General features: G+C 46.5%; 2 protein-coding genes across 5 annotated transcripts in view; one reads left to right on the forward strand and one right to left on the reverse strand.

The window, feature by feature from the left end:
- The first annotated feature begins 205 nt into the window (after positions 1-205).
- LOC103154185 (calpain-3) lies at positions 206-11,094 on the forward strand. Of its 3 annotated transcripts, XM_007575379.2 has the most exons (21): positions 206-1,159; positions 1,237-1,306; positions 1,376-1,494; positions 2,747-2,880; positions 2,950-3,124; positions 3,930-4,004; positions 4,077-4,162; positions 4,275-4,349; positions 4,440-4,600; positions 5,458-5,603; positions 7,279-7,290; positions 7,376-7,584; positions 7,691-7,730; positions 7,811-7,879; positions 8,547-8,604; positions 9,228-9,289; positions 10,231-10,299; positions 10,424-10,502; positions 10,587-10,703; positions 10,793-10,845; positions 10,916-11,094. In XM_007575379.2, exons 1-21 carry the CDS (start codon positions 923-925, stop codon positions 10,940-10,942), a joined length of 2,073 nt encoding a protein of 690 aa, XP_007575441.1. In that variant the 5' UTR covers positions 206-922; the 3' UTR covers positions 10,943-11,094. The 3 variants fall into 3 exon arrangements, 2 of the variants coding, with proteins under 2 accessions (XP_007575441.1, XP_016517985.1); XM_016662499.1 differs by having other exon boundaries at positions 2,747-3,124; XR_001659122.1 differs by lacking the exons at positions 8,547-8,604; positions 9,228-9,289; positions 10,793-10,845; positions 10,916-11,094 and having other exon boundaries at positions 2,747-3,124; positions 10,224-10,299; positions 10,587-10,677.
- Positions 11,095-12,157: 1,063 nt separating this feature from the next.
- LOC103154186 (calpain-A-like) overlaps positions 12,158-12,779 on the reverse strand; it is a 13,858-nt gene continuing 13,236 nt past the window's right edge. For both annotated transcript variants that reach the window (XM_007575380.2, XM_016662515.1), the window contains 3 exons: positions 12,574-12,690; positions 12,432-12,484; positions 12,158-12,330 (listed from right to left, as the gene is read on the reverse strand). In XM_007575380.2, the coding sequence (XP_007575442.1) occupies positions 12,304-12,330; positions 12,432-12,484; positions 12,574-12,690 (197 nt within the window). In that variant the 3' untranslated portion in view covers positions 12,158-12,303. The remainder of the gene's footprint in view (positions 12,331-12,431; positions 12,485-12,573; positions 12,691-12,779) is intronic.

Here is a 12,779-nt window from a genome sequence, read left to right on the forward strand (position 1 = left end):
CTGTTTTTGACCAGACAGTAGGTCAATGCTAAAGACGCTAACTGTGCAGAATGCTGCATCCAAATATGTTAATGTGAAGACATTCCAGCAGCTGGACTCAGAGGCGCAAAAAGTGGGTATGCAGCGTATGCAACGCATAGGGGCGCAGCACCAGAGGGGGCGCCAAAACCCCTCTGGAGGGGGCGACGCGCCGATGATGTTTTCCCATACAGTTCAGCGCCTCACGCTGCTTCACCTCTCGCACATAAGAGGTACATGTAGCGAGTTTTACACTTCACGCAGCGTCGCCTTGGGGGGGCGCCGATTTATGTTTTCGCATCCACCTGAATAATGTGCAGTTGCGCCACTGGCTGGACTCCAACCATCTTTATGCTAAATGGCTTCTGAAGCAGAAACATCAGAACCAGGCCGGAGAGAACGGACCGGACCATCAGGGTCCAGAGTCCTTCAGTCCTCCATTCCCAAAGGGAAATTCAGATGAAAGGAAACCTTTGATTTTATTGAGGAATGAAGATCAGAGTCTGGAGGAAACATGAGGAGCTCAACAAAGTTTCACCTGAAAGGAAAAAGGTTTAGAAAGACGAGAGGATAAAGACGGTTCTGCTGTAGAAAACTGCAGAACCACCGAAACGCTGTTCTCTGGGAAATCAACTGGAATATGGAACTGGACCTGCAGTCCTGAACGTCTCCACTAGTTACTAGTTACTACTAACTAGTTACTAGTTACTTCCAGAAACGGCACATGGTTACAGCTTGTTGCTGAACTGATGAACCAGCTCTGAATTTTGCTGTTTTTTTAAACTCTTTTCTCATGTAAAGCTCTTTACGGGAGCTTCAGGTTAACCAGGCCTTGCCTTGGCTCAGAGTCCGGCGACCTTTGACCTGGGCTGTCTGTAACGTGCCCAGCCGTCGGCCCGCAGCCATGCCGCCTCCAGGAGCCTGTCTGAACATCATGGAGGCCCGCCACCGCCGGGACGGCTTCGGCCGCGCCTGCAGCCCCGGCCGGCTGTTCGGACAGGACTTCCAGCAGCTGAAGGAGTTCTGTGTCAGCAGGCGGCTGAAGTTCATCGATGACATGTTCCCGCCTGACAGGAAGTCCATCGGGCAGGGAGTCCTGAGCCCTTCGGACCTGGCCCGGGTCGTCTGGCTCCGGCCGGCGGTGAGTGGTTTCAGATCAGGCTGATCAGACGCTGCAGGTGTCAGATGGAAAGCCGGTTGACTTGTTGCTTCTTGCAGAGAATTGTTCAGAACCCGTCCTTCGTCCTGCGAGGGTTCTCCAGGTTTGACTTTGGTCAAGGAGTTCTGGGTGAGGCCGTCGTTCCTGTTGTAGCCGTTTCATCGGATTTCCTGGTAACTTGTTTGTTTCTCTGATCAGGAAACTGCTGGTTTCTGGCATCGATCGGCGCACTGACGTTCCAGGATCAAATCCTCCAGCAGGTCGTCCCTCAGGAACAAGGCTTTGATGAGAACTACTGCGGCCTGTTTCATTTCAGGGTAAAACGACGTCCGTCTCCATGGAAACAGGCCTGGTTCTTACAAGTTCTTGTCCTGCCAGTCTGTCGGTGTGGCTTTCAGAGTGACGCTCGATGAACTGTGCAGTCCTTGATGGAGTCGTGCTGCCGGTCGGAGACGTTCCTCCCCGGGTTGGTTCTGCTGTCTATGCCGGCCACAAGGACTCATTTTACCGGACAAGAAAACTGTCCCAGAAATTATCGCCAGAAACAACAAAGTCAACTAATATAACGATGATGATAAGGGGATCATGATCCATACCACTCAAAGACTTTATTTACTAAAGAACATTTAACACTGGAGCTGGAAAACATTTTAAATATCCAAAATAATTAAACAAACAACAATAATTAAAATGGATTATGATGATTCTCAATATTAATATTTCAGCTTGGACAGGGAAAACAGGCAAAAGTCCCAGAATCTTTAAAAATCCCCAGATTTTAATAGATATGTGAGAGAAGCATCTCTCTAATGACTGCTGTCCAAACTGAACTTATTGAGCTCATTTTAATTTATAACGTGATTAACTGACTTATTGGTTATGGGGAAGGCTCACTTGGTGACGGAGTCCGTTCCACTGCAGTCTGATGAAGTCTGCGGGTTTTTCTATACTCTGGTGCCGTCTGCATGTTTCCTCATCCAGTTTCAAACAGGGTTGTAGGTTCAACTTCCCCAGAGGCAGATGGTTCTGCATTTGGCTGAGTAACATGGTGGATATTTGACCCCGGGTTGGTTTCCTGGCACTGAAGTCCGTGGAGGCCAGAGTGTTGGGAACCAGAACCGTAACGTGTGTTTGGGATCGTTGTCCAACTGGGTCCAGGTTGGAGTTGAATCTGGAGCCTGACCTCCTTCTTTAGTCGTTTTGTACGATGCAGAGGACCACTGGTAATGAAACGGTCCCACAGGATGACACTGCCACCACCATGCCTGACGGTTGGTAGGGTGCTCCCAGGTCTTAAAGACTCCCCCAGACTTTTCATTGAGATCTAATTGTTCAGTCTTTGTTTCCTCTGAGCAGAGGAGCAGCAGATTGTGGTCTGGATTTTTCCTGAACATTCAAACATGTAAGTGAGGAAAACTATGGAGGAAATAAAGGGTTCTAACAGAAGGCATTAAAACCTCCGATGGTTCTGACTTTAGTCACCATGATGGGTGTATGTAAACTTCTGAACACCAGTGGTTATTTGGCAGCTAGTTCTCTGGGCTAACAAAACGTTTTTTCTCTGTTTAGTTCTGGAGATTTGGGAAGTGGGTGGACGTTGTGATTGATGACAAGCTGCCAACAATCAACGGCAGCCTGATCTTCGTTCAGTCCAAGAAGCAGAACGAGTTCTGGCCCGCCCTGCTGGAGAAAGCATACGCCAAGTACGCTCAGACCGCTCGTGTTCAGCAGCTTCCTCTCTGCGTGTTACCTTTCATGCCTTCCTCCATCAGGGTGTGTGGCTCCTACACCGACATGAATGCTGGGACTCCTGCAGAGGCCATGATGGACTTCACTGGAGGCGTCCACATGTGCATCCAGCTGTCAGATCCTCCTCCGGACCTGTGGGAGCTGATGTCCAGAGCCGGGAACTTTGGCGCTCTGCTCAGCTGTAGCACGCCACAAGGGGTACGGAGAAATATGTCCTCCATTTTCTTATGATGTTCACCTCAAAATGTTTCTGAGATTTCACTGGTTTCTACACCGCGTATAGCTGGTGTGACCTTTTGGAAAACTTGTCTCTTAGTTCAGTCTGTTGTGAGTGAGACAGAAACGTAGTGGTCATTCCTTGCTGGTTGGGGCAGCAAACCCTGACTACAGACCTCCATCACACCAAGACACCAAGACCAGGCAATAATGGGTCAGTGTTGGGAATAAACAATGGAGCAAGTCAAATGTTGATGACAAACCCCCGCTGTGAGAGCCAATGATTCATAAACTCAGACATGCAGCTAACCCTAATCCCAATTAGATGTTAGTAGAAAAATAATAAAGAAACTAGAAAAAAATCTTTATAGGTTTTTAATGATCTTTTTTAGATAAACACATGGCATTCCCTGACATGTGGAGACCATCTCTCAGCATGCTGCCAGTAGGATCGATCCATCCAAAGCACAAGATTCAGCTCCACTGAAGTTCAGCTTTATTTTCCTTTAAAAGCCACATCCAGTTACTGAAGCCTCTTTCTGAAGGACATTAAGATCTGGATCAGTTCAAGGTTCCTCCTTTTAATCAACAACAAAACAGCGATCAGCTCGCAGTAAGAACAGGTCCTAAAATAAGACGATTTGTCCGCCGTTCTTTTACATGCTGGTTTAATGCTGCATATCATCCATTACCCTAGTAATGGATGAGCTGCATGAACCACCCATCCATGTTGGATTTGCAGCATCTTCTGCTGTCAGAAATATGAATTCTTGTTTTGCATCTGTAGGAGTCGTCCTCGTTGACCTTGTCTCCCAACGGCCTAGTCCAGGGCCACGCCTACACTGTGACTGGAGTCGTCCAGGTGAAGGCTCCCACCAGCAGGGACAGGTCGTAATAAACATGGCTGTTGCTGACAGTGTGTGTTGCTGGTCAGATGACGAGCAGAGGGAAGCCGGTGAAGATGCTGCGTCTGTGGAATCCCTGGGGAAAAGGAGAGTGGAACGGAGACTGGAGCGACCGGTGAAGAAGTTAATCTCTGATTCATGATAAATGGCTCTGCAGCTGGAGATGCTTCATTCATCTGAAGCTAAATAATGCTGCAAACAGTTAACAACCGCTGCTGTCCCTGCAGCTCGTCTCTGTGGCAGACCGTGAGCTCCCAAGACCGAGAGAAATGCCTTTCAGTGGTCAACGACGGAGAGTTTTGGTGAGTTAAATTATTCATCCAGACGTCTTGTTTTATTTCCCCCTGAAAGCTTAAAGCTGACGTTTTATTTGACATCATTAATCATGACAGGATGATGCTGGAGGACTTCTCCAAGTTCTTCACTGATCTTGACATCTGTGGTCTGAACCCAAACTTCCTGGACGAAGACCCGTCTTCCCAGTGGACGACCTCTGTGGCAGAGGGCTGGTGGGTGGCAGGAACAACGGCTGGAGGCTGCATGAATTACAAAGGTAATCTATTACAACTACTGCAGAAAATATCAAAATGCTTTAAACAATGTACGTAATCTTTCCAGTAAATCCAACAGAGGAAAGGCTGAAAGGCTCAGTGTGGATAAAACTAGAACTGTTTGGAGGTTTTCAGTGAATTAAAATATTCCAGGGAGAAACAACTGCTTAGAATAAACGTAAAGAGATATGTAGAAGGAAGCAGCAACTTTTCTCTTACATAATCCAGCCAAACTAGAGTTTGCTCCTCATCTTTTGAAAACTGGTCAGTTGATGGGACGATGGGAGAATCTAAATCAGGAGGAAGACCTGAGACGGAGGGTTGTGTTTCTGGTTCCTAACGCTGAACTGTGAGGAGTCACTTTGGACTGAAAACCCTGCACAAGGTTCAGCAGGAGTCCAACAGAAAAGATCCAAGTCCAACTTTTCAGTTTTAATGATTAATTATTAAAATTCAAACATGAGCGTCAGTAAACTCTTGTTTCTGATAAGAGCAGGTAGAAGTTCATGACTCATTGTTTCAACATCAGGAAACAGAAAGTCCTCTGTCAGTAAAGACTGCAGCTTTCCTGAAACTGATCCAGTTTCCCAGTAAGACAAACACATGAAGACAAAACACGTTAAATAATGTCAAACCTGTATGACCAAGGCCGTCTAGCTGCAAAGTACAGCATGAACAAGGTTTCCCTGAACTCTGGCTGGTGGAGTGCTGCGCAGCGTAGCGTAGCTCTGAACCTGAACCGGACCGCGGCACGACGCAGGCAGACGATCTGGCAGATTTCATCTCACTGACCCAGTGCATGCAGCCTCTGGGCTGTAGCTGTCCATTCCTTGCTGAGAAGCCTGACCTGTGTCTGCAGACAGCTTCTGGACCAATCCACAGTACCGAGTCAAGCTGTGTGGCGAGAAGGCTGAGAAAAACATCCTGGTGTCTCTGATGCAAAAACATGACAAGAGGAACCGACACCTGGTGCAGAACCTCCACATCGGCTTCTCCATCTTCGAGGTAAATCTCATCCATTTGGCACCAGGACTCATTCTACTGACTGGGTCAGGCGCTGTGTGTCAGTTAAACCAAACAGGAACAGTTTAATTGTGGAGCATGGTGGAGGCTGGTTCTGCATCATAGAATCCAGCTTTATCAGACGCTAGTTAAGGAGCAGGTAGCACACACTCCAGTACATCCACCAAGTTACTTTTCCTCCACATGTCGAGTTTGGCATGGAGGTCAGAGAGACCGAATCCTGCTGCATGGCCTGTTGCACTCAGGCTTTCCTTAAACATAAAGGCCGGTTCACAACCAAAAGCACTGCTGGTTCCTCAAGGTACTGAGACGGTAACCTGCAAGTTTCCTGCTGGTGGAGCCCAGTAGTCAGGAACTCTGTGATTTACCAATCTGCTGTTCAATACATATCCAGCAGATACCCATTCCTCTAATTATTACCCTGCAGATCTCTTAAAATCATCTTTACAGCACTACGATGGTCAGGGCGTCCTGAAGGCTGGCTGAAGGGGAAATGTGTAGAAAACTCTCGCTGTGTGAACCAGGTTTTAGCACCATGAAGGGAAACCTTTAGGAGGCTTGGAGCATTTAGGAAGCAAACCTTTGAGTACCACCACGTGAACTTGTAGATAGTGTTGTAGTCAAGACCACCTAACCCGAGACCAAATCAAGACCAGAGTGTATCGAGACAAGACCAAGACCAGCCCTGCGCTACGTGACCAGATGGAATGTGAAATATGATCAAAATTGCTTCTTGCATTGATCTGAAAGATTCATATTCCCATAAAAACACCTAAATATTAAACTCTTGGAGCTGAAATAAATTTAACCAGTATCATTGTCAATTCAAACTCTAGTCTGTTGCCATCCCAAAAAGACAACGCCCTGGGCGGTTGCCCACATCGCCCATGTCAGAAACCCCCACTGTCTGCACCATTAAACGGAGCAATTAACGCAATTCCCCGACGGTAAACAACGCTCATCTGTGAACACTGCGCAGGGCGCAACAAGCAAGAAGGAACCAGGCACAAGGCGTCTGACTCTCTCTCTCCTGCTGCATGAAGCCCAGCAGCTCAGAGCTGTAACATCTGCCACATGACAGGAGACGAAATCAATCGGAGAGCAATGAGCATGCTCTGTCTGCTCTTAAGTTCTTGTGTTTGATTTATTTACTAATAAATATCAATGTATATGATTAAATAAAATAATAATGGCTACTGCAGAGTACCAGAGCATTACAAGAACAAGGAATGGCTCTGAGCGAGGCTCCAGTTCTGTCATCCTTAGTAAAGACCCGTTTAGTAAAATCAGATCGTTCATGAATGTAACATCACTGGATTGCAGGCTTTGGTCACAGCGTTGTTCTGTACATGCGACAACAAATTAACTGTTTAGTGATAAGTGATAATTTTACAGTTGTGTTCTTGACCAGTCTTGAAATAAAATCCTCAGCACCCGAGACCATCAAAAAGTGGTCTGAGACCAAGACCGGTCTCTAGTTCTACAGCACTGTAGACACCCTGAACCTTGTCACCAAAGGTCCGCTCACCGTCCCATAAATATCCAGGAGACGGCATGTAAACCCGCCGTGGTTCGCTGTTGGCACCTGCAGGTAAACATAAGGTTGTTTGTTGCATGTCTAAATATAAGCTGATTTCTTTTCATCTGATTTTTCCAGGTGAAAGAACAGGTAAGATGTATTTTCACAGTTTCAAGATTAATTTAATATTTAATAAATCAGCGTTGGAGACCTGAGACGTTCTGTGGTGCCACAGCATCAGGCACACAGGGGGAAATTCACGGCCTCGTTCTTCAGCTCTCAACAACCCGTCGCCCAAACGAAGACCTTCATGAACGCTCGGGAAGTGATGGAGCTGCTGACGCTGAAGCCTGGAGAGTACATGATCGTCCCGTCCACCTTCCATCCCAACGAGACGGCGTCCTTCCTCCTGACCATCCTGTCCAAGACCGAGACCCGCTGCTAGTACGTCTCTGCGTCAACAGCGTCGTCGTGTTCTGCATCTGTTCCATTCTGGAATAAGGAGTGTTTGTTTGTAAAGAGACTCTGTGTGAATGTTTTTTGTTCACAGTGAGAACTCTGGTGAGCGCTCTCCAGAACCAGGTCCACAGGTACCAGATCACATCATCACAGATTATGTCTGGCTGACGAGGCACTGACTGAATTCAAACATGGCCGATGTGTTATTCAGGCGATGAAGGTGAAGAACAGACAGGAGGATGAAAATAAGGACGCTTTCTTCCGTCAACATTCAGACAAGGTACATATTCTGATTTATAAACATTTATTTAAAATAAGGCCAGAACTTTAGTACTTTAACTTCAATTCATTAATTACAGGGCTTTTATTCAACATAATGTTAAAGGCAGCAATGGACAACATAACTGCTCCTCTTGGCCCTCTGGGGTTAATTTCTGCTTCTAAACAATCTAATTGGACGCTGGAAAAGACAAAACTCTCCTTTCAAGTTGTGCTAAAAGGGTTTAGCCTATCAGCAAAGCTGTTCTGGCCTAAAATAGCACCTCGATGCTAAACATGTAGCAGCTAAAGCTAATGTTAGCGTCCACATTCTAAAGAAGCTCCAAACTTGTCTGGAGTTCCTGAAACTCTGGAAATATTAACTTTGCTCCAATGTGGTGGTTGAAGAACCTGAAGATTAAAAACCATAAATATGTTATTTTTTTCAATAATTTATGTGCATAAAGGGGTTTTGAGTTGAAAATGTTATGATTAATTACAGACCCAGCAATTAACTTAAACAATTTAATGAGTCCCACCACTACTTTAATCCAGACGCAGGTAAACAGTTCTGAGTTTTTAGAGAGATCAGAAACAAGAAATTAGCTCTGCTGCTAAAACGGAGGTAGAGACAGATTGCAGAGATGCCGGGTTAGAAACATCAGCTGAGTGTCATTTGTTTCCTGCAGTATGAAGAGATGGACGCAGAGCAGCTCCAGAGAATCCTAAACGAGAACCTTCTAAAAGGTCCAGACCGCAAAATCCTTCTGTGATCATCAACAGGAGGCGCTAACGCTGCTAACTACCACTGCTAACGCTGCCAACTATTGCTGCTAACTATTACTGCTAATGCTGCTACTATCGCTCCTAGTTATCACCGCTAAAGCTGCCAACTATCACTGCTAACTATCACTGCTAACACTGCCAATTATCGCTGCTAACGTTGCTAACTATCACTGCTAATGCTGCCAACCATTGCTGCTATTACTGCTAATGCTGCTAACTATCACTGCTAACGCTGCCAACTATCGCTGCTAACTATCATTGCTAAAGGTGCCAACTATCGCTGCTAATGATCACTGCTAACGCTGCCAACTATCGCTGCTAACTATCACTGCTAACGCTGCCAACTATTGCTGCTAACTATTACTGCTAACGCTGCTAACTATCACTGCTAACTATCACTGCTAACCCTGCCAATTATCGCTGCTAACGCTGCTAACTATCACTGCTAACGCTGCTAACTATCACTGCTAACGCTGCTAACTATCACTGCTAAAGCTGCCAGCTATCACTGGCATCGCGTTGTCAGCGATAGCTGCTAATGCTGCCATTGCTGCTATGCTAACACTCTGTGCTTGGGTCTGCAGGAGACCTGCAATCCGGGGGTTTCAGCATCGACGCCTGTCGGAGCATGGTAGCTCTCATGGACGTATCCTGCTGCGATGTTCAGAACCGCCCAGCCCGCCTGGCAGGGTTCTCCTTTGCTAACATCAGACAGATAAATGGAGTAAACACCAAAAGCAGCTTTTAAATTAACATTTTATTTAATAAGAGAAAAATAACCAAACTGTTTCTGTTGAGTTGCCATAGTAACACCCAGACCTGAGAGCTGCCTGACCTCTGACCTCATTAAATGATGTGAACAAAACCCATCTGACAGCAGGAAGCAGGCTGAACCAAGTCAGAACCAGGACCTGCCAAGACGCTGCTGCAGTTGTTAATTCAGTTTGTTCGTTTTGTACTTTCACACACAATCAAGCAAATTCCATGGTGAACTCAGAGCACACTGCTCCAAAGGTACCAGATCACAGATCTGCAGGAATCAAAGCCACTAAATCCTGGATGAGTTTCTCTGGTCGGAGACTTTAGTCCTCTGGGCCTGAAATGTTCTGCAGCTGCTAGAAGGACCACTGAGGAACCAAAAGGTCAGGTCAGAGGTCAGAGGTCAACCTGATCTCTGGTATCCAGCTGGAAGAACTGAAGCTGTGTTGACTCTAGATCTGTAACTCTAGGTCTGAAACTCTAGATCGCTCCTGTTTAGGTCTGAGGATAATAACTCCAGTTTCTGTTCAGCCAGATAAAGTTTTGTCACCTTCACATATTGATCTGTTGTCTGTTCAGTGATTAGATGGGGTCAAAGGTTACCTGGTGACATGGTAATGTAGAGGTGTGTATCATCTGCGTCGTCATGGTAACTAGTCTGATTTGAGTTATAACCTGAGCTAATGGATATTAAACAGAAGGGACCCCTGTACTGAGCCATGGGAAACCCCGTCTGTAGCGTCTTTGATGAGACTGGACCATCTGTTGCTTCCTGAGGTTTAATGAGCAGCAGGTCACATGTTTTCTTCCTTTACAATCAGTTTAAAGACGTCAGTAACTGGGAGACTGAACAGCAGCGAGTTCATCCGACTGTGGAACAAAGTCGTCATTTACAAGGTAACAACATCAACTCTGGCTCTGAGCTGCTGCGGCTTCCAAAAGTTTTCAGACCCAGACGTGTTTCCACCTTCCTGTTCCACAAACCTCCGTGTTTTATTGACGTGTAACGTTTGTTCGTCAGGACATTTTCTTTCAAACTGATGTTTCTCGGACCGGAACCCTGTCGCTGACGGAGCTCAGGAACGCACTCATCGTTTCAGGTACTCCAGGTTCTGCAGAACCTCCTGGTCATGTGACCTGGCTCTGAGCTGGGCCCGGTCCTGACCCGGTCTGTGTTTTTCCAGGGATGAGAGTCTCTGACGACACACTGAACCTGATGGCGCTGCGCTACGGCGCCCCCTCTGGTCACATGACACTGGAGAGCTTCATCAGCCTCATTCTGCGTCTGGACTGCATGTTCAGTGAGTCGGCCGGCTGCAGCCGAAGCTTCTGGTCCAGATCAAGCATCTAATCCGGATTAAAGGCGCTAACATCTCAGTTTCTGTGACAGAGATCTTCCGGCAGCTGTCTGATGGGAAAACGATGAGCCTGCAGGAATCAGAGGTGAAGACGTCAGCCTCACTCCTCTGAGTGGAGCAGAAGGAACCACTAACGCTGCTCTCTCTGTTTCCAGTGGATCTACGTTTCCATGTACACATGAGTCTGCAGGAGGACGGGCACACAGGAAGAAGATCGGCTCCCTCTCACCTCAGACTGAGCCAGAATAATCTACCTTAAATTAATTTCATGTGTTTTCTGTGGAAAACACTTCAACTTCACAACTGATGAAATAAAAACACATATTTCAAATTTTACTGCATGATGGCTTTATGTCGCAGGTGGTCTCAGGTTTATCCTTCCTTCCATGTTGTCCGATTGTCTGCGAGGAAGTGAGAGAGGAGGCAGATCCTCGACCCTCCAGCTCCTCCTGAGGATCCCAAAGGATTCCCAGTTTCATGACGTTTCCTCCTGATGGTCCAGTGGACTCACTTCTACAGAAACCAAAACATTTCTTCCGTCTCCAGCTGCTTTGAGCAACCTGTTCCCCTCCTGGCCTGTGGGGGCGCTGCAACAAGAACCACTGAAGGAAACGACACAAAAACCTCTGAAAACACTGAGAGCAACTTCCTTCTTCACCAGATGGAAACAAGATGGAGGCGACAGATTTTAGCGGTTGGAGGATTTCTCTTTAGGCTAAAGACCAGGAGCCATTTCTGCTGCTAGCGCTAGGCTAGCAGGTTAGCTTTGGTTGTATTTACCCAGAATGCCCTGCGCTGTAGTCCACTTCCTGCTTTTGAGGCGGTCTCCGGTCCGCTTGCCGTTCACTTTCGAACCGAACCCAGACCGAGGTTTGGAGGGCCAGAGGTCAGAGGTCGATTAGCGTTCGCACCTCACCAACCGGACCGGACTTTGACTAGACAAACCAACTGGAGTTGGATTGAAGCGGATCAAACGCGGCTGGTGAAATGATGCAACCTGAAGTTGGTAATTGTTGTTTTTCCAGAGTCAAAGGTCACCAAGAGCATCAGGTTCGTCTGCCATGCAGATCAGAGGAACCAATCAAATCAAATTCATGTCTACAACTGTTTATTCTGTCTGATGCCGTTTGCTCCCTATTCAAGTGATTTTATTACTGTATTTGATTTTATTAATTTTGTAAGGTGTCCTTGAGTGCAGAGAAAGTTGCCAAAAAATAAAATGGATTATTATCATTATTATTGCCATCAAGAAAGCCTCCAGCTCCAGGCCAGGAAAAGGTAAACGCCACTGAACACAAATCACATCAAACATGGAGTAAAGATAACCAGCAAGACTGGCTATGGACTCCATATGTTAAAATAATAAAGTAATAAAAGATAAAGCAGCTCAGATGTTATTCAAAATGTAACCATTTAAAAGAGGACAAGTCAAAGTAAATCACCACACAAGATTTTTATGAACAAGAGAAAAAAAGCCACATTTCCTCTGAAATTCCAACAAAGTGTTTCTGCAGATCTTCTCTCCTGTCTTCTACCTGCTGGTTCAGGTGTACATGGAGAGGAACAGCCACTAAAATCACACAGAGGCAGATTATTAACCACCATCAGCGACCAGAATCATCAATGTTCAGATTTAATCTGGAAGTGACGTCAGTCCTGGAGCTTTCTTACCTCTGACCTGGACAGAGTGACATTTTTCCCATCCGACAGCTCCGAAAAGATTTCTGCAGAACAAGCAGAAGAAACCGGGTCAGGTTTACACCAGGCCGACCCAGGGTCAGGGGTCAACAAGTCTGCTCAGAGCTTCACTCACTGTTCATGCGGCTCAGGCGAAGGCTGAGGCTGATGAAGTTCTCCAGGGTCATGTGACCCGAGGAGGCGCCGTAGCGAACCGCCATCAGGTTGAGCAATTCATCGCTGATACTCATACCTGGAAAACAGCTAATGGCTTTAGCTCAGGGCTTTAGCTGATGCCTTTAGCTAATGGCTTTAGCTCAGGGCTTTAGCTGATGCCTTTAG

The sequence above is a fragment of the Poecilia formosa genome, unplaced genomic scaffold, assembly GCF_000485575.1.
Source record: "Poecilia formosa unplaced genomic scaffold, Poecilia_formosa-5.1.2 Scaffold376, whole genome shotgun sequence".
NCBI classification, from domain to species: Eukaryota; Metazoa; Chordata; class Actinopteri; order Cyprinodontiformes; family Poeciliidae; genus Poecilia; species Poecilia formosa.